Source organism: Syngnathoides biaculeatus, chromosome 17, assembly GCF_019802595.1.
Source record: "Syngnathoides biaculeatus isolate LvHL_M chromosome 17, ASM1980259v1, whole genome shotgun sequence".
NCBI classification, from domain to species: Eukaryota; Metazoa; Chordata; class Actinopteri; order Syngnathiformes; family Syngnathidae; genus Syngnathoides; species Syngnathoides biaculeatus.
Genome location: NC_084656.1, coordinates 8,185,084 through 8,205,101, shown reverse-complemented (window position 1 = coordinate 8,205,101; position 20,018 = coordinate 8,185,084). Strand labels below are relative to the sequence as shown.

General features: G+C 41.3%; 1 protein-coding gene across 1 annotated transcript in view; it reads right to left on the bottom strand.

Annotated features, from left to right (window-relative positions):
* dnm1a (dynamin 1a) overlaps window positions 1-20,018 on the bottom strand; it is a 58,262-nt gene that overhangs the window by 30,919 nt on the left and 7,325 nt on the right. The window contains exons 4-15 of the mRNA XM_061801197.1: window positions 18,911-19,060; window positions 18,625-18,828; window positions 14,892-14,990; window positions 13,970-14,130; window positions 13,757-13,899; window positions 12,428-12,563; window positions 12,284-12,351; window positions 9,267-9,405; window positions 5,500-5,586; window positions 3,811-3,881; window positions 3,679-3,730; window positions 2,927-2,938 (exon numbers count right to left, since the gene is read on the bottom strand). Of these exons, the coding sequence (XP_061657181.1) occupies window positions 2,927-2,938; window positions 3,679-3,730; window positions 3,811-3,881; window positions 5,500-5,586; window positions 9,267-9,405; window positions 12,284-12,351; window positions 12,428-12,563; window positions 13,757-13,899; window positions 13,970-14,130; window positions 14,892-14,990; window positions 18,625-18,828; window positions 18,911-19,060 (1,322 nt within the window). The remainder of the gene's footprint in view (window positions 1-2,926; window positions 2,939-3,678; window positions 3,731-3,810; window positions 3,882-5,499; window positions 5,587-9,266; window positions 9,406-12,283; window positions 12,352-12,427; window positions 12,564-13,756; window positions 13,900-13,969; window positions 14,131-14,891; window positions 14,991-18,624; window positions 18,829-18,910; window positions 19,061-20,018) is intronic.

Sequence of the window (20,018 nt, the reverse complement as noted above, 5' to 3'; positions counted from 1 at the left end):
CTATATCAAAAATTCTGACTTTGTGAAGATAATTATGCCCAGAATTCGATTTCTTTCTCAGAAAACTGAGAAGTAGCACTTCTCAGTGCAGCACTTTTGATGCTTTTCTTGTGTACCTAATGAAGTGGCTCACAAGGGGAAATACACATACCGCTACATCTGTGGTACAACAGCGTCTGCCTCTATTGAAACACACGCAGTAAGTGATGTGCGATTTCATTTACCTTGAACCGATCGTTAATTCCTCTCTCCGGCTGGATGAGAATGTGGAGAGAATGTTACATCTCAAAGCCGATGAGAGCTCTTTGTAAAAGAGGCCAAGTACAAATAAACAGCATACTACAGGTAGATGTGCATGGCTGGCCAAAAGCCTACATATCAAACATAGCAGGCCGCTGGGACAGCGAGCATTAGCGGGGTTGGGGGATACTTGTCCAAGTGCCCTTTTCAGACCATGCAGTCAGATGCAGGAGTATGTTTCATATGCAGAAAAAAAAAGATGAACATATAACCCCAAAATTTCAATATCAGCCAAACAATCCATGTAAATTATGCAGTCAACCCTGCCATTTTCACAGATCGGTATTCTTCATTTTTCCCCCACTTCTTATCACTTCTTCATTATTGGTATGAAGTTTTTGGGGAGGATGTGCAGTGCCATTTCTCCTCCATCTTTGGTGTGCATTGTGGCATCATAACAGTTAAATTTTGCTCTCATCAGACCAGAACATATTTTCCCAATATTTAACTGGTTGTCAAAATGTCGTTCAGCAAAAAATCAAAGTGCTTTGACGTGTTTCCCCCCCCCGGAATCGGGCCTGGTGTAATGAACGTGCATCCAGGCCATGGCGACGGAGTTCATCACTTACTGTTTTCCTTCAGATAACAGTGACTTCTAATTTCTTTTTTGTTTCTTTAAAAGCTTTGGACAAGTGGTCCTCTGCTCTTGGACAACTCTTTTGATTATTCTTTCCACTTTCTGTAACCAATGCCATTGTTATGTTTTGCAATATTTAGTTTGCGATGGTCTCGAGACAGCTCTTTGCGCTTACCCACCACAAAATGTGTCTTGACTTACACCTTGGCAATGACACCATTGTCCAGGCCACAGGTGTCAAACTCAAGGCCCGGGGGCCAGATCCGGCCCGGCACATGAATTTATGTGGCCCGCGTGTCAATTTCCATGATTCTTGTAAAAATTGGGACCAAAATTTCAAATTATTGTGTATCATAAATGGTAAAGTTGATATATTCAAGCATTTTTGTGTTACCAAACATGAATAGTTGAAAAAAAAAAAAACCTTACCCTTAATTTCTGATTCCAAAACTTGTTGATGAATTGATGATGTAAATATGATGAGACGATTCAATATTTTTGTTTCACAGTTGTAACAGCCCTCTGAGGGAAAACAGAACTACAATGTGGCCAGCGAGAAAAATGAGTTTGACACCCCTGGTCTAGGCCATTTAATTAGGACTTAACCACCTGATAATCATTTGCACTCAAAAGTGGCTACAATGGCTGTTTGATTATTGATAGATTTTAGGTGCTGTCTTGGCTTTCCATTAATTTTTGCACTTCCTTTTCATTATGTGTTCAGTGCATTTTCTGTCATTTCACATTTTTACCCACAAATTCATTTCTGATCTTATTTTTTGTACTTTCTCTGTATGTTTGGATTACAGTACTTGGGTTGTTTCCGACATCTGGGGAAATTTTCAAGTCAGTAGCACCTTTGGAAGTACATTTAGTGAGATAAACGGCGATTGTTAAGTACTTATTTCAGCCTCTGTACGAAATTGTCCCACCACCGAAGACATCGAGTGTCACACATCAATGGGTGAATTTTAATTGCTTGTTTTGTATTTTATTGAGTTATTTGCTACACTCATTCTTTAATAAAACAGCAATCAAGGCATGTAAAGTGATAAAAAGAATGTTAGATGGAAAAAGAAACGGACTCACATTCACCCATGGACATCAGAGTTCAAGTGCAGTGCTTTGCTGTTACTTTTTAAGATGGTTAACTTCTTTTTACAAATGCATGGGAATTTTCAACCATCAAATGAGAAAGATCTTCCCAACCCTTTATACAATTTAATCTTTAGTTTTCACATTTTTATAACAACTGTGGTTAATATATTTATTCACTTATATGACTAGAAATGTTAAAATGTGAAATCTTAAAATGTTGCCAGTGGAGTTTTGGGTTTCATGTTGGTAATAGTGTGACCCTGAAACAAATGACTTCTGTTTCCATGGAAAATCAATGAAATAGCCTTAGATTTTCCACTGCGGTTTTGAAAAATGCACATATCTGACTGTGAGACACTTTAACATGTTTATGTACGCAAGGCCACTTTTAATGAGGCCAAAAGACAAATCCCATGTAGTAAACACTCATAATGGGGATGGAGGGGCTCCATTAAAAAGTCAACCTAAGATGGAGAACAGAAGCAGTTGGGGGTCTTTGAGGGCCAACTACAGCCACATGTAAACAGGAAGTGCACTGTTTACAGCACCTTTAACCTTTGCCCCGCCTGCCCCAACCTGCAAGGTTGCTATGACAACTGTCAAACACTGAAGAGATGAATGAGCCACTGGTATTGATAGGGGTGAGTGAGGGTTGGGAGGTGGTCCTAATAATAGGGAGGCAAGAGGAGCTAGGTTTTATTTGGACTGTACTAGCAGGTTTGAGCTTACTGATCGTCCTGTGATGCAAAGGTTGAGTACGCAAAATAATACGCACGTATAAATAATAAGGGATGAGGAATCAGCCGAGGATTTTTCACCATAGCCACCAGCCAAACTACTGGTATAGGAAGCATACTTTGCACACAATGCTGCAATGTAGCACATTTACAAAGACACACTTTAAATTGATTTCGATTTGAATTCATTCAGGCATGCGCAGTCACTACTCACCATGATCTCATCCTGAAGCAGCACACAAGCCACATATAGAAGAGGAGAGGCCACACACAAAGGGAAATCACACGAAAGCCGATACATGACCGGTGGAGAGATCAGAAGAGCAGAAGAAACAAAATAGTGAAAGAATCCACAAAGACGCTATCATTGAAAAATGCTTCAAGAGCTCCAAAGTAGGATGCAAGTCATGCAAAAGCAGAATCATGAATGTATCACCATGATGTGTGGTCACCCTATTTGCTTGTCGCGGGTTAACGCATATTTGTGTTTTGTTTCAAAACCTTTAAAAGAAGCGAGTATTTACATTTGTGTAAACAATATACTCAATAATCTAGTGCAAATTTTTACAAAAAGTTGTTAATTACCCTGTGCAGTATGAAAAGACAGTAGCACACTCACACCCCCAACATGTGGCATTATACTTTGCTAAATACCTGACCTGAGTTTGCCTAAACATAGAGTAAGGCTGAGGTAGTTACAGCATATGTACTGTATTAAATATAATGATGATAAAGCCATACAAACAATGTCTGTTTTCCACAAATTGCTGGGCATTAAAGACAAACCGACTTTGGTAAAGACCTGCTAAGTAGTACTGTACAATTTTGTGGTAATGTGCAGCCTCCAAAGTTTACATCTTGGGATTCAACTAAAATGTACAAGTATTGTACAAAAGGCTTCACTGCATTGTAAAGACGCAGCATGCATACGCTTACATATAAAAAGAACATGGTGAACATTATCACCTGATTTCCCGCAGCCTTCTTCTTGTTCATCTGGTTGATCCTCTGCTGGGCACTGCACGGAACACACAAGAACAAACATGGGGGCACGACAACAAAGAGGGGGCTTCTTGCTCGAAAGGAGAACTGCCTCACTTGGCGAAGCCAATGAAGTCCTCGTGGTTGGTGTTCATGTAGGACAACTCGATGTCAATCAGCAGGAGCACCTGAGAAACCAGGACAACATTTAGAGTCGCTCAACTTACCATCACAAAGTTAAAATAAATGCAGCACAATACAACTTTGGCAGAATATCAAATATATTTATGCAATATGATTGCTTATCAATTATGATAGGTTATAAATTTACAACATTAAATGTTTGGGCGCAACTAATTTAATAATACTTTCTCGATATTCTATCTGATGTTCGATATGTCTATTTTGTGACAAAATGGCCCTAAAACAGACGACTGATTGTTTTTGTCCTAAATTATTTGACCTAAACAAAAATAATGATACAAAATAGGAATCAGAATTAAATACATAAAGAAAATTGAATACGTGTACAATAAAATGAAATACATATTGGAATATAATCTAAAATAGAACAATAATGTGACTTAAAAAAATCAAATCAAATGGTAAAAATTAAAAATACAAAACGACAATATTCTTCCTCTTTTCCTTACCACAATATAAACACTAGAAAAATTTCATCTTAAGGTTTTCTTGTTAAATTGATAAATTAAGGTTCAATACATACACTACTAACCAGGAAACAGGATAATATAAATTCACAAGGTGTGGAGTAACACCTATAAGCGCACAGTACAACCAGTAAAAATCTCTCTCTCTCTCTCATAGAGAGAGAGAGAGAGAGAGAGAGAGAGAGAGAGAGATTCTTAAATCAGCCTATATATATATATATATATATATATATATATATATAGGCTGATTTAAGAAAGCAGAGTTTACAAGAGTTTACAAACACCTACACTGGACATTTCACCCTAAATTATGACCAACTGTGGATAATTCACACTGGACCTCAAGCAGCTTGGGTTCTGTTCTTCACCCGACTACCTCCAAACCCTTGGACCCTGATTCCCCAATGAAAGGCACACTTTACTTTTATGGAAAAAGAGGACCTTGGACCACTGGCCAGTCCTTCTTCTCCTTGGCCTATGTTAACTCAAGCTCAGAAATTACATGACCCGAGGAACTCGACAGTTGTAGCCCACCTCCCGGATGCGGCGGAATGTCGTGGTTTTTTTCAAGTTGTGACTCCCGCCACATTCCACTCTTTCTGGATCTCTGCTAGATTCCTGAACCTGATTTGAGAGCATCAATGATGGTTTTCTGGCTGTAGTCTTTCCCATATTGAACCAATGTGAGACAATTGAACCAAACTGGAGCAATTTAATCACACCTGGGGAAACCTCTGCGGGTGCTTTGAGTTTAGTAGATGATTGGTGTGTGACGCTCAGTTGAAAACATTGATGGCCTGCAAAATTTGGCTTGATTTCTTCAAAGTAGGCTAATTTTTTTCAATCCCTGATTTTGTGAGTTTTATGAGCTGAAAGCCCAAATGATGTAAAAATAAGCAAATAAATTTATAATCTATGAAGTTTAACTTTTTGAACTGAATTATTGAAATAAGTAAACTTTTCCAGGATATATATATATATATATATATATATATATATATATATATATATATATATATATATATATATATATTTTAAAGGGTCTGTACGGACTGTATACATTTGTGGTCTGGTTACAGTAAGTTAACTAAATGTCACAAACTTAGTTAATTATAACTTCCTGTTGTCATGTTACCTGGCCTTTAGTGCGGCTCTCTCGGTCTCTGATGTGCTGAGTGACGATTCTTTCCATCTCTTCTCTCAGCATCGGGTATTGGGCCAGCTGCAAGCACACAGCACAGTGGGTCGGATGCACGTGCCAGCACGCATGAAGCGCTACATTACTCCTCTCAATGAACCACAACACACAGTTCCACTGCCAGTGCGATAACAAAATGCACAAAGTTGTGTTCTGGGTTGAAAGAGAAAGGTTTATCACAGACTAAGTGCCAGTCGTGTCAAATTTTTAGGTGATTTTATGTGTTAAAAAAAAATTGAGAAATAGTGCAAAGTCTGTGATACTGCCACACAAATGCAAGATCAACAATGTTCCTGGCAGAGGATTTGTCTCTTTCCCAGCACACTGAGGGGCTTTTTCCATGAGCTCATTGCAAAGCCACAACGATGCACACACACACACACACACACACACACACACACACAGACTCACACACATGCCAGTGTAAGCCTCCATTGTGACACAGACACTTAATGAAAAGGGGAAAAAGATTCTTTTTTTTAATTACATGTTGCAATGATGCATCTTCAGAGAGACAAATGGGAATGATCAGTCCTCTTTTTTTTTTTACCTCCCAAGTCATGGCCTACTTTTTTTGCCATTCACAAAAGAACACACTCATAGTTAAATGAGATTTTATTAAAGTAATTAATGCACTGTAAGGAGATAGTTTTCAGTAACTAGAAAAAGGTTAGTTACTCATCTAAAAGAAATGACAAAGTTTGCAAACTGCAAACAGTAAATGAAAACCCAAGCAGGTCTGTTTTCCTGCTTTTGTCTATATTTTTTGTTTTCTTCATATATTCCTTAATTTCTGAGTGAATAATGTATACAGTATGTCTTACTAATTATATAAAGGCACATATAAGAAATGGATACAATTTCGTGCTGAGCTAATTTAGGACTTTGTTTTAGTAGGCCTTGGTACAGGTTTTAGACCAAATGAATGCCATTTTAGTAATTTGTAATTATGAAAAAAAGAGAGTTAACACAATGGATTTTAAATTAAAGACGTATATATATATATATATATAAAAGCAAGATGTCAGCTCACGAAGCGTTTACTTTACACATGCATATTTTTTAGTTAGGAAGTCAACTTGGAGAGTAAAAAGTGTTTTATGATTGTCAATTTTTCCTGCTAGAAATACAGCAAGACACATTGCAACATGCAGATAGGCAAAGTGCACTTAAACTGCACTGATTTTTTTTTTTTTACCACGTGCAAGGCTTCATGCAAAGGTGCAAAATGTACAACGCAAAAGGAGCAAAGAGGAGGGGACTGAGGGCAGGGATGATGAGGACGACTTTAAACTGACCCCTTTGTGGATTTTCCCAAGCACTGTATATCATAATACAGTCTATCTAAAAACAGTAAGTCTCTGTAAGTGGAAATCAAGATACTGTGACAGCGTGACAGAGAGGACAAATCCAAAGGAGGTCACGCTCTTATTTGGGCAAGGGGATGACAGGATGGAAGACAAATGAAAGCAGGTAGAAACAAACAAACAAAATATAGATGGTGGAAAGGCATTAGTTAGTCATTGAGTGGAACTACACAATCAGTCAAACCACATTAAGTTAACAAACAATACGGACAGAGACAGGGTGGGTCGAATGAAGAGATCTGTAGGCATGGTAAGGTCAAATATGAATTAAAAAGAGTTAACATGCAGATTAAGTTGAAATAAGGGTATTGAACTATTAAAAGAAGGCCAACAACTGCGCATAAAACAAACTGAAAGACAAAACAAGTGTGTATTAAATGGTCACATCGGTAAAGCCTTGAGTAAGGGGAGACCGATTACAGCTGGCAGTTAGGCGTAAATGTAATTAAGAATAGCAAAACTGCAAGGGGTCATCATACATTAAATGAGTGCACCAAACTTCATTAGCTGCCAGAGTTTCAAGCCATTGATTGGTTGATTTTTTATTTTTGGGTTACGAGACAGAATTCGGGATACAACTGAGCTTCAGATTGGCTGTAGCGAAATGGCGGCAGCTGATGCCACAACATCTGCGCTGCATCACCCTCCTCACTCACAATCCGAAATAGACGGAATGTCACATGACTAACGAGGAAGACGGAATGACTGACTTCCTGTGAATGCTTTGCTAATGACCATAACTAGCATTGTTCATTTGATTGTTTGAAGCCGAATTTGCTAAAAAAAAAATCTTCTCTCTGGTTGATGTCTTCAGATGAGATTAAATACACATACTGTATATAATTTATTCATACAAAAACGATATGATTCTTGTCAACATGAACAAACCCGAAACAGTCATGGGGGACTTTGAACTGGTACTTTTCTCCCTTCACCCGAGTGATGCGGAAGTGCTTCTACCTGATTTCTCGAATATGGAAGTAGTTTGCGTATATACCGAATTTGAGATACATATACCGTACATATGATACAGTACTGGAGTGAATTGAATCACAACCTCAGTAGCGGAACAAAGTAAACTCAAAAGTTAAAGTATCACGATTTTATTAATTAGAAATGGAAAATCAAATGCTAAAGGCTATGATTTTGACTGGCTAAGAGTTAAACTTGCTTAGTGTGTTTGCCATGAATGTCCAAATCCGCATTGTAAAACACACTTTTTAAGCGAAATTGAAGGTAGGTGGGCATACTCAATGAAGAAAAAAAAACAAAACATAAAAAATAAGAATTTTCACTGGTCATCAATCAGCCTCGCTAGTGTCTTAGCTTGTTCCTTCAAGGGGAAGTCCACTCATTCAAAATAACAATGTATTAGATAGGTCATGTCATTGGTACTGTGACTTCAAAATAAAGATTTTCATCAGATATAATTTATGGTTGTATTGAAGATATTTATATCGGCAATTTTGAATGTTCCCAGTCGCTGACATTTTGGGAGTCACATGACCTACGTGCGCGGATGTGACTTGTCATGACTCAACCTGAGGCTCGGTTACGTTCCAACACAGTTATGGCCATTGCTGATTTATCTTCATCCGATGAAGAAATAAGAAGAAGTATAGAAGGCCGCAAGCGAGCTCTCAGGGTGAGCCGCGAGTGAGCTCTGGCAGCCGGCCATGAGCGAGCATAGGTCATGTGACTTGCCAAAGTGTCAACGACCGGGAACATTCAAAATTGCCGATACAAATATCCTCAACACAACCTTAAATGATATCTGATGAAAATCTTTATTTTAAAGTTAGAATACCAATGACATGACCTATCTGATACATTATTTTCAACGAGTGGACTTCCCATTTAATGTAAAAAATGAAGGTAAGAATACAAAAAAAAACCATACAAAATTAGTATTCTACTTAAAATGAACTTAAGAATTTATAAACAGATTTAGGTCAAAGTTTAAACATTTCTTGACAACAAGAGAGATTTCAAACTTTTACAATTAGAACCCTATTTGGGGGGGGGGGTTTGGCTTGTGAAAAGGGTGTTTTAATTACTTGAACTGCACATGAACTTTTTTTTTTGCATTATTTATTCATTTTAGTAACTGTCCTTATTAATTTTAGTTGGATTTTTTTAGGCATCATTTTTGGTTAATAGACTACTATATCCTCATGTTTCAGTAATGACACATTTAAAATAATAATAAAAAATGTTTTAAAGTCAATAATTAGAGCAAATACGGTCATAGCCCAGCCATCGGTCTGCCCCTACCTGCACACTTTAGGAAGGTATAACAAAAAGCGTTTATTTTCTTTTCCTTTCTTTATTTTTTACCTTTTGGCTACACTTTTGTATGGTGAAGGTGAGCTCGCTCACAACCATGTCTATACACTTCAGTGTGGGCTCCTTCAGTTTTTGGATCTGCTTTTTCACTATTGTCTCAAAGGCCAGGTCAGGAGTGAACAGACCCGTCCTGTAGGAATAGGCAGGTAGCAGGGGAGACAACATTGAAATAAAAATAAATTAAAAAAGAGGTGGGAAATGACGTGGAGAAGCAAAAGAAAGAAGAACGAAGATAGAAGAAAGAGGATGGATTTGAGGCAACGTATTCTGAATGAAAAGGACAAGGAGAGATGAGCGGGAAGATAAAATAACACAGAAGGAAGAAAATGTGAGATATTTTTTTTTTTTGCTGCTCGGGACGAGACGGGAAAAAGAGTGAAACCGCAGATGTGCACACAACTTGTTCTTGACACCTCCCTTTTCCACAGGCTGGATCCCAAAAATAACAGAGCATCCCAGTAGAGCCAGGCTTCTGTCAAGGTGGACTTGGCATTTGGCCCACAAAAAATGTAAAAATTTTTTAAACGACCATCATGGCTCTTTTATGCTGCAGGTGCATGGCTGCGGTCTCACGCGCACACACACACACACACACACACACACACACATACACACACACACACACACACACACACACACACACACACCTACGCGCATAAGCCTGGAGGCTGAGGTCATCCAATATGGTTGCCAAGTAAAATCAGGAGTGGACATTTTGTCATCAACTGTGCCACAATATATAAAAATATAATGATCAGTTCTTATTTGCACATTGGTTTTGTTAACGTGGGAGCAATATGGTTGGGCTACAAATTAATTATGCTTTAATTGAATTTCATCTCCATGTACCAAAAGAACAAATTCAAATTCAACAGGATAACTCGAGGAAATAAACATTAACTGAAATGGTGAGCTGTCAGAGCATTCACCCTTTGTACAATGGCACATTACGTACTAAATAATAATCCTTCCATTTTCTGAGCCGCTTAAGCTCACAAGGGTTGCGGGAGTGTTGTGTGGAGTTTGCATGTTCTCCCTGTGCCTTTGGGTTTTTGCTCCGGGTGGTCCGGTTTCCTCCCACATTCCAAAAATATGGATGGGAGGTTAATTGCAGATCCTAAATTGCCCGAGGGTGTGAATTTGAGTGTGAGTGGTTGTTTGTTTGTGTGTGCCCTGCGATTGGATGGCAACCAAGTTCAAGGTGTACCCTGGCTGCTGCCTGATGGCAGCTGGGATCGACTCCAGCACTCCCGCGACCCTCGTGAGGATAAGTGGCTCAGAAAATGGATGACTTTGAGGTTCCACTGTAATAATAATACAAAAAAGTCCAGAGACATAATGAATTCACTCGTCTTTCCGTGGCAGCCATACATTCACAACAACTCAGCCTCCACACTTTTCTTTTTAAATCCCCATCAGCAGAACGGTCTAATACGGGACAGCCTGTCCAGCAAAATGCAACCCCAGAAGAAAAGGCAGGTGTATTGCAGCCCACCCCAGGCCCCTTGCTGTCCAAGAACAACCAAAGGAGGCTGGAGCAAGCCGCAAGGTCTCGGGAAAATATGGGGAGTGAGTGAGAGCGGCGGGTGTCTGCGGACGAGGGATTTGAAAACAAACAAAATGACAACTTGCTAGCCATTTTTTAATTCATTTGTTTTACCTTTTTGGTACACTGTCTAACCGTATTGACTAGCTCAGACATGACCATATCCACACATTTGGTGCAAGGCTCTTTTATCTTCCCAATCTGCCTTTTCACAATGGTCTCAAAGGCCATGTCCGGGGTGAAGAGACCAGTTCTGCTCATCAGAACCAGCCACGCAGACAAGAAAAAGTTGGATGAAAGAGAAAAGGTGTTAGTTCTGAGGAAAGTGCTCCTTCTCCTATTACTCAACAAAAGATAAACAACTATAAAGGACAAGGAATGACTCACTGCATTCTTCTCACGTACTGTAGACAAAATGTGATTACGCTTAGTGATGGTCAAGTTCAATATATTTTGTACACATGAAAGACAAACAAGACAAAAAGAGCACAGGTTCACGAATTGAACTCACACTCCCTGACAATGGATGGATGGCTTTTGTATTTATACACAGCAGTTTTTGCTCTAGGTTATTGTTCAAATAGCCAAGTGGGGCATGGCATATGACAATATTTTTTGATTGGCTAATAGAAGGGGTGGGAGGGGCGCATTGAGTTCACACAGGTAGGAACTGAAATGCTATGTTTACACTATGTTCCTGGCAGTAAGTAAGTAAAAGTGGATGGATGTGAGACAATACAAGGGAATGAGATGGGAAACCATGAAAGGCTGTATTTGCCCTTGATGCCTGGCCAGATTTTTTTCCTCTTAAATTTCCACAGCTGTCACAGTGTGGATGTGTATCCTAGCTGGCCATAGTAAAACGAGGAGAACCAAACAAAATGGGAACATATTTATATGTTTATATTCATGTGCATATCGGAGGCAGTCCAGAGTGGGAGGGGAAGCATATGTATTTCCCCGGCACCTCACTTTCATCCCGTAGAAAGTCTTGAGAGAATGTGAAAAGTCTGTCAGACGATCGGAAAGTGAGACATGTGAGGGACTCCATCAGAACATGATGTGGGCGGGGAGGAAACGTATGGACAATCGAGGTAGACTGCCGGTCCGAAATGTACAAAACCTTTCAACCTCCAGGAGTCAGCAGTCACTTCACCCTGTGGGCCTTCACAAATACAAGCTGCATCAAGATTTACAGTATGGTTCAAAACGGTACTTTGGAGAACTGAAGTGAACCACTTGATACCGTAGTAATATAGTCTATTTAATTGGTAAGTGCCTCTGCTAATTAGGTTTCTTATAAAGACGCCACTTAATCGCTACACCCTTAGTTAGCGGTTGGTTTCATGACGCTAGATTGATAAAACAGAGGTGACTGAGCTAAAAGTGTCGAGCAAAAGATGGAAGGAGATGGTGAGTGTGGTGCTCTATGACATAGAGGTGAATGGAAGGACGAACGTGCCTGATGCCATGGATGTTCTTGATGGCGTAGCTGATCTCTTTGCGGAGCTCCTTCTCGTCAAACTCCATCTGAGAAGGACGCCGCGCTGTGTCATCCTAGTTGGGATTTTTGACGTGGTCGCAAATTTTAAAAAATCTGACAAACCTTGACCAGCTCAAAGGGGAACCGTTCATGGAAGATGCGGTTGATCTTAGCACCGCCGGAGAGCTCGGCTGTGTCGATCTGGTCCCCGGAGCCCTCGATACACTTCTCAAAGTCAACAGAGAACTGCTGCACCATCCTGCATTCACACATTTCAGTCTTGTCAGAAAACTAGGATCAGACATTGCTGCTAATTTCCCAGTCAGAAGAAAATGTGGACTTAGAAATTATTCTGAAACAATGAACCAATCACCACACAAGAGAATAAAAATAGTAGAGCCCCAAAATAGTAGAGCCCCTCTATGCTCAAGCTTTATGTCATTCCATGTACCAGATTGCAAACAAACCAAATCAAAACATTATTCAAAAGTATATATTTTCTTTTTGCCGTACGAATCACAATAGGGCGGCACGGTGGTGCAAATCCTTAGCACATATGCCTCACAATCTAAGGACCGGGGTTCAAATATCAGCCCTGCCTGTGTGGAGTTTGCACATTCTCCCTGCATGGGTTTCCTCCGGGTATTCCGGTTTCCTCCCACAACCCCAAAACGTGCATGGTAAGTTAATTCAATCATCCATTTTGTACCACTTTTCCGGGTCGGGTCACGGGGGAAGTAGCTTCAGCAGTGATACCGAGACTTACCTTTCCCCAGCCACTTCTTCCAGCTCTTCCGAAGGGATCCCTAGGCGTTCCCAAGCCAGCCGAGAGACGTAGTCTCTCTAGCGTGTCCTGGGTCGTCCCCAGGGTGTCTTTCCGTTGTGACATGCCCGGAACACCTAACCAGGGAGGCGTCCGGGAGTCATCCGACTCAGATGCCCCAGCCACATCATCTGCCTCCTCTCAATGCGGAGGAGCAGCGGCTCGACACAGAGCCCCTCCAGGACGACCGAGCTTCTCACCCTATCTCTAAGGGGAGAGCCCGGACAACCTGCAGAGGAAACTCATTTCGGCCGCTTGCATCCAAGATCTTGTTCGTTCGGTCACGACCCACAGCTCGTGCCCATAGGTGAGGGTAGAAACGTAGATCGATTGGTAAATTGAGAGTTTTGTCTTTCAACTTAGCTCCCACTTTACCTCAACGGACCGATACAAAGTCCGAATCACTGCAGATGCTGCACCGATGCGTCTGTCAATCTCCCGCTCCATTCTTCCCTCGCTCGTGAACAACACCCCAAGATACTTGAACTCCTGCACTTGGGGCAAGATCCCATCCCTGACCCGGAGAGGGCACGCCACCCTTTTCTGAATGACTGGCTGCCTGGATGCATGGAGTCACAATGGACTGAATTGACTTGAATCGGAAGTGTGATTTGGGGTAAAATACTTACTGGAGTAGAGCTTTGGTCTTGCGGGATGGATCATCAGGCCTGAAGTTCTTGTACTCCTCCACCTCCTTTTCGATTGAAAGAAGCTGACTCTGCAGTTTGGCGCGCAGAGCCGGCAGCGTGTCCCGGATGTGGTTGGTGAGTTGCTGCACAGTTTAAAAGTCAGGATCAGAAGCCACCTTGAAATAGCATCAGGCCATCTGCTTCTTGACTGACCTGGTTCAGAATTTTCTGCAGGTATGCTGTGCCCATGCGGTCAGCCAGATGCCTGTAAGCAGGGTGAGAGAGAAAGAACTTCCTCTCGGCGCTCAGGGCAGCGGTGATGTCTTTCTTTCCATCAATGTCCTTTTGGCTACGGTTGACCACACCAATGTAGCCTGGACACAATAGAAAATAATTCTGTCGAGAATACTTTAGTCTGCTGAGGTGAAGGCCAGACGTTGTTTGAATTTATTTCTTATATGTTCAGGCTTTAAAAAATGTGTCCGTAAACTTTATTGTAACATGCGATGAAAGAATGTAAATCATGGATAACTGGTGTGTGTGTGTGTGTGGGGGGGGGGGGGGGGGTCCTTTCAATGTAAATAGAAAAGAAAAGACAACCATACACATGTGGACGTCTTTGTGTGGCTGCCAAATACTTGAAGGAAAAGAAAAGAGCAACAGCAGCCAGAGGTGAGTTCAGGTCAAGCAGATCCTATTTCACCTTTCCTTGATTTTCCTCCTGCATCTCTCTAATAAAAGTGGCTACATGCTTTGTTGCTTATGCAGCCTTGTAAACACAACTAGCTACACAGTGTGAAGGGGGTTGGAGGTTGAGGGGAAGGTGGGGGGGGGTAGACATAGAAATAACACAGGCTATGGAAAATATTAAATGTGTGGGTTCAAACCAAAGTGCAAGCGGAAAAGAAAAGTACAACCTCAGCATACTTCAAGACCACTGTTTTATTATGTTCCCGCTTTCATTTTTTCCTTTTTTAAAAATCAAATTTCTTTTTATTGCTGCTGCAGATGTTTAAAGATTTGTGTTGAACTGCTTTGCCACCACAAGAGGGAAACAGTGGATCATAGGTCTTGAAATCATCTACACGTGTGCATGTATGCTTGTATCTGTCTTTCTGTGTGTGTGATTATATACCTCTTCTGAGTGGAAGCAGCTTATTCTCCAGGATGTCCTTTGCATCTGTCCCCTCGTCCATGAGGTCAAGTTTGGTGATCACGCCGATGGTCCGCATACCTAGCCACACATACATATACTGTACTATATACATTATGATTTGAGAATCACTGAGGCTAATTGTTACAAAGTAACAGAGATCGTTACTGAAGAGGTTTTCTGCACAAATCCTGTAACAAACGAGTCGGGTCCAAATCTGAATCTAAAACATTTATACAAGTTTTCAATCAGGTACTTTTCTCTCTGAGTTCTGCCTCAGGTCTAGAGATGGGTCACTAAAACAATGAGTAATCGATATGTATCATTAAAAAGAGCTGCTTGCTTTTATAGTTTTTTTGTTACCTCAGTTGCTATAACATAGGCTTAAAATAACGACTCCAAGAGTGTGTTAATTCAATTAAATTAAAATAATGCCCCACGGTAGCCTAGTCCCGGTCACCATGTTAACCTTACATTTCTGAGGTTCATGCCTCACAATCATAGTCACCTCTGAGAGGCTCCAGGGCAACTGTGAAACTTATTCATCCATATGTTGTCTGTAACGCTTATCCTCACTAGGTTCGCGGGTGTGCTGGTGTTAACCCTCTACTGGTCGCCAGCCAATCGCAGGGTACAGACAAACAAACAATGACTCACACTCACATGCACACCTTCCAGCAATTTAGGATCTTCAATTAACCTCCCATACATATTTTCGGAATGTGGGAGGAAACCACAGATGACTGTTGAGAAAAAAACCAATATTCCAGACAACATCTCCAGACTATCATGATCTCTGTGGCGGAAGGAGCGAAAGCAAAACCGAGGATGTTGATCGCGCTTGGCTGCCACGATAATAAAACAACCTCACAAACCACCACTACCAAGCATCTTACTGACCAATGCGAGAGCCATCATCGACAAAATGGATGCTTTGGAGTTGCAACTCGCCACAAAAAGCTTTGTCTGGCACTGCAGAACAGTTTTCATCGCGGGGTTGTAGCTACATCCACGAATACCAGATGCTGCAGTGTCGCTACCAGGTCGCAGGCTAAACCGGCCTGACAGAACCAAGTCTCTGGTAAGAGCAGAGGAGGAGTCCTTGTGTTTCTGTGTACAACGACTGGTGTGACAGCAGGATCTTCCACACTCAGTGCTTTCCTGATTTCAAGTTTCTTGCAGTCTCGTGCAGACCTTTTTATCTAGAGAGGGGACCAACAGTAGTGATTGTGATAGGTGTTTATATTGTGCCCAATGGCAATGTTAGCACAGCACTTCGCTGTCTCCTCATGACTGTAAACAAACAGCAGCTCGGCCACCACAACAGAGTATTTGTTGTTGCTGGTAACATCAATCAATCGTGTTTAAAGACTGTTCTTCAAAATTCATTCAGTATGTGAATTGTCCCACCAAAGGAGCTAAAACTCTGGATCACGTCTTCTTCAACATTAAATATGCATTCAGGGTCACACACCCCCCTCCCCCATCTTGCTGGATCCAACTATGTTTGCACGTCCCTCACCCCACATACATCCCGCTACTAATGCAAACAAGGCCACAAAAACAATTACAACACGGGCTGAGAATGCTTTCTCTTAGCTGTAGGACCGTTTTTCACTCACTGGAAATTATTTGAACACCAGAACCTTGAGGAATACACAGACACTGTTCTTTCCTCTATCTAAAACTGCATAGACACTGTAAATGTCAATAGACGATACCGGGTTTATCCCAATCGAAAACCCTGGATTACCTGGAAGACTCAGGTACTCTTGAGATGCTGTAACGCCACCTTCAGGTGAGGAGACAAGGCACACTACAGTGCTCCCAAAGCTGACTAGAAGAGATGCATTAAAGAGGCCAAGGCGGCCTACAAAAGGAACAATAAGGGGTACTTCACAGAAAATAACCCGAGAAAGTTATAAGAGGAGTACAACACATCACAAACTACAACAATAATAGCCGTGTCTGACAAAATGGATGCCTCGCTGGCAGAGGAACTAAACTGTTTCTTTGCGTTTCTTCTTTGAGACTGAAGCTCAGTCTCACCACATCCACCCCCGTCAGCAGCAACCTGATGCTTCAGGAACACGAAGTGAGACATGTGCTCAAGACTGTAAACACCAGGAGGGCTGCCGGCTCTGATGGAGAGCCTGGGAAGGTATTGAAAGTCTGTGCAAATCAAATGACTCGTGTTTTCCCCAAAATATTCAACTGTTCCCTGAAACAAACAATTAAATCCCTGAAATTGGCAACAATTATGCCGTTTCCCAAAAAGCTAGCCAGGAAACCATCGCAATAGCTTTTCACATTGCACTGAGCCACCTGGAAAACTAAGGAAATTATGTGAGGATGCTCTTCATAGACTTTAGCTTAGCCTTTGATACCATCATCCAAGGTATTTTGGTTGACAAACTCTCTGTCCTTGGACTATCTCCTTCCATTTGCTGTTGAATTAAGGACTTTCTCACAAACAGTCCACAATCTGGCAGATTTAGCCAATACCTCTCTTCCCTAATCATCCTCAGCACCGGCTTCCCCTCAAGGTTGTGTACGGAGTCTAAAATTGTCTGTAAACACATGACAGTAGGCCAACCCTCATTAAGTTTGCTCATGATACCACTGTGGTCTTGCTCATCTCAGATGAGTCTGCCTACAGAGATGGGGTTGAAAAACAAAGTGTCAAACTCAAGTCAAAGTGGTGTTTGGTAAATAACAGCACATAAATACCACAAAGACAAAGTAAATCAACCTGGACTTCTGGAAATGCGGCATGGACCTTGTCCCACTATTCATCAATGGGAAGTGTGTGGAGAGGGTTTACGCTTTCAAATTTCTGGGAGTCCACATCACAGACAACCTCACCTGGACTGTTCATACCATGGCAATGGTAAAAAAGACCGAACAGTTACTCCACTGCCTGAGAATACTCAGGAAGCAAAGCAAAGCAGAGCTCTCGCTACCTCAGCACAGCTACTAACATTGCTAAGGACTCTTCCCAACCTGGTCACCACCTGTTTATCCTATTGCCCTCTGGCAGATGTTCACAGGACGGGTCCATCTGGGAGGTCGCAGCGCCCTAGGGGCCTGGCAGACATCCAATGTATAGTGTGAATGTGCAATAGTTTTTCTTTTTTTTCCTTCCCTTTCTGTACTTTTTTTTGCGTTTGCAGCATTTTGGTTTTACAGTTCTTTTTGTTTTTGTTTGTTTTCCTTTTGAATTGTTTTGTGTGCTGTTTGTTTTTTGTTTTGTTTTGTGTCATTCCTACATTTGCAGCATATGTTTGGTTCACTGAAGACTCTAAATTTTCCATACACTGTAGGTGTGACCCAGAGTCTTAATAGCAGCCCAGGGCGTCCACAATTTGCTGGGCACAGGCAAAAGTAAAATCAACGAATAATCGATGCCCATTGTGTTTTCATGGGGGAAAATCCCCAAATAAATATCAATGTTGTTCTTTTTTTTAAACTGTTAATAAGTGGACAAATGAATAGGTCCAACCCCCCCAAAACAGAAATGTGTGTGTGAATAATACCCATAATACTTTTCTTTGCATAGTTTAAATATGGGGATCCCAAACCACAAATATGCAGGTATCCACTGTACTCTGCCTCTCACTAAAATCACCTGGAATAGGCTCCATTTACCCACAAACATAATGAGGACAAATTAATTGATGCAAGCAGATGCATGTGTGTGTGGGCGTGCACTCACCCTGAGGGTCAACCTCTTTGGCAATCTTTAAAGCATCCGAGTTGGCCAGATCCGAGTTGGCTGGCGAAACAGCAAGCATCAGGCAGTTGTCCTTGGTGACAAACTGCAGCAGCATGTCCCGAATCTGAGTCTCGATGTCAGCTGGCTGGTCACCCACAGGTACTTTGGTCATGCCAGGGAGGTCCACCAGCGTCAGGTTTAGCACTGCCGGAAAATAATACGACATTATTTCAACAAATTATTCCATTAGTATGCAGAAATTCTTGTAGACAATTGAGGACCCCACCATGAGGTGAGTACACTCTCAGATTGATAGGAACAGGCGAGATGCCCTTGTTGGCACCCGTCATGCGGTCAGTCTCAGCCTCAATCTCCTGACGGACCTCATCAAAGTCTGTAAACTTCTTTCCCTTACAGTGGAGGAACTCAGCATACTCTGAAAGACACAAAAAGGAACAAGTGAAAAGAATAACAATTACATCCCATTTGATTTATTATTCCAATTTTAGTACAATAGGATAATTTAGACAACAAGTCTGTCTAGGCCTGAAAATGTTACTGTGACTTACTACTAACAAATTATACAGTGAAGAAAATAAGTATGTGAACACCGTGTTATATTGCAAGTTCTCCCACTTAGAAATCATGGAGGGGTCTGAAATTTTCATCGTAGGTGCATGTCCTCTGTGAGAGAGATTATCTAAAAAGAAAAATCCAGAAATCACAACATATGATTTTTTAACAATTTTTTTTTACACGAACGGACGATACAGAGGAGTCATGGGAGAATGTTTTGTGGTCAGATGAGACCAAAATGGAACCTTTGGTCGTAATTCCACTAACCGTGTTTAGAGGAAGACGAATGATGAGTTCCATCCCAAGAGCACCATCCCTACTGTGAAGCATGGGACAGGATGACTGTACTGTATTAGGGAGAGAATGACCGCTGCCATGTATTGTGAGATTTTGGGGAACAAGCTCTTTCCCTCAGTCAGAGCATTGAAGATGGGTCATGGGTGGGGTTTTCAACATGACAATGAGCGGTAGCGCACAGCCAGGAAAACCAAGGAGTGTATCCGTAAAAAGCATATAAAGGTTCTGGCATGGCCTAACCAGTCTCCAGACCTAAACCTAATAGAACATCTTTGGAGGGAGCTGAAGCTCCATGTTTCTCAGCGACAGCCCAGAAACCTGTCTGATCGAGAGAAGATCTTTGTGGAGGAGTGGGCTAAAATCCCTCCTGCAGTATGTGCAAACCAGGTGAACAACTCCAGGAAACGTTTGACTTCTGTAATTGCAAACAAAGGCTACTGTACCACATATTAACATTGGTTTTCTCATGTGTTCAAATACTTATTTGTAGCTGTATCACACACATAAATCATTAAATAATT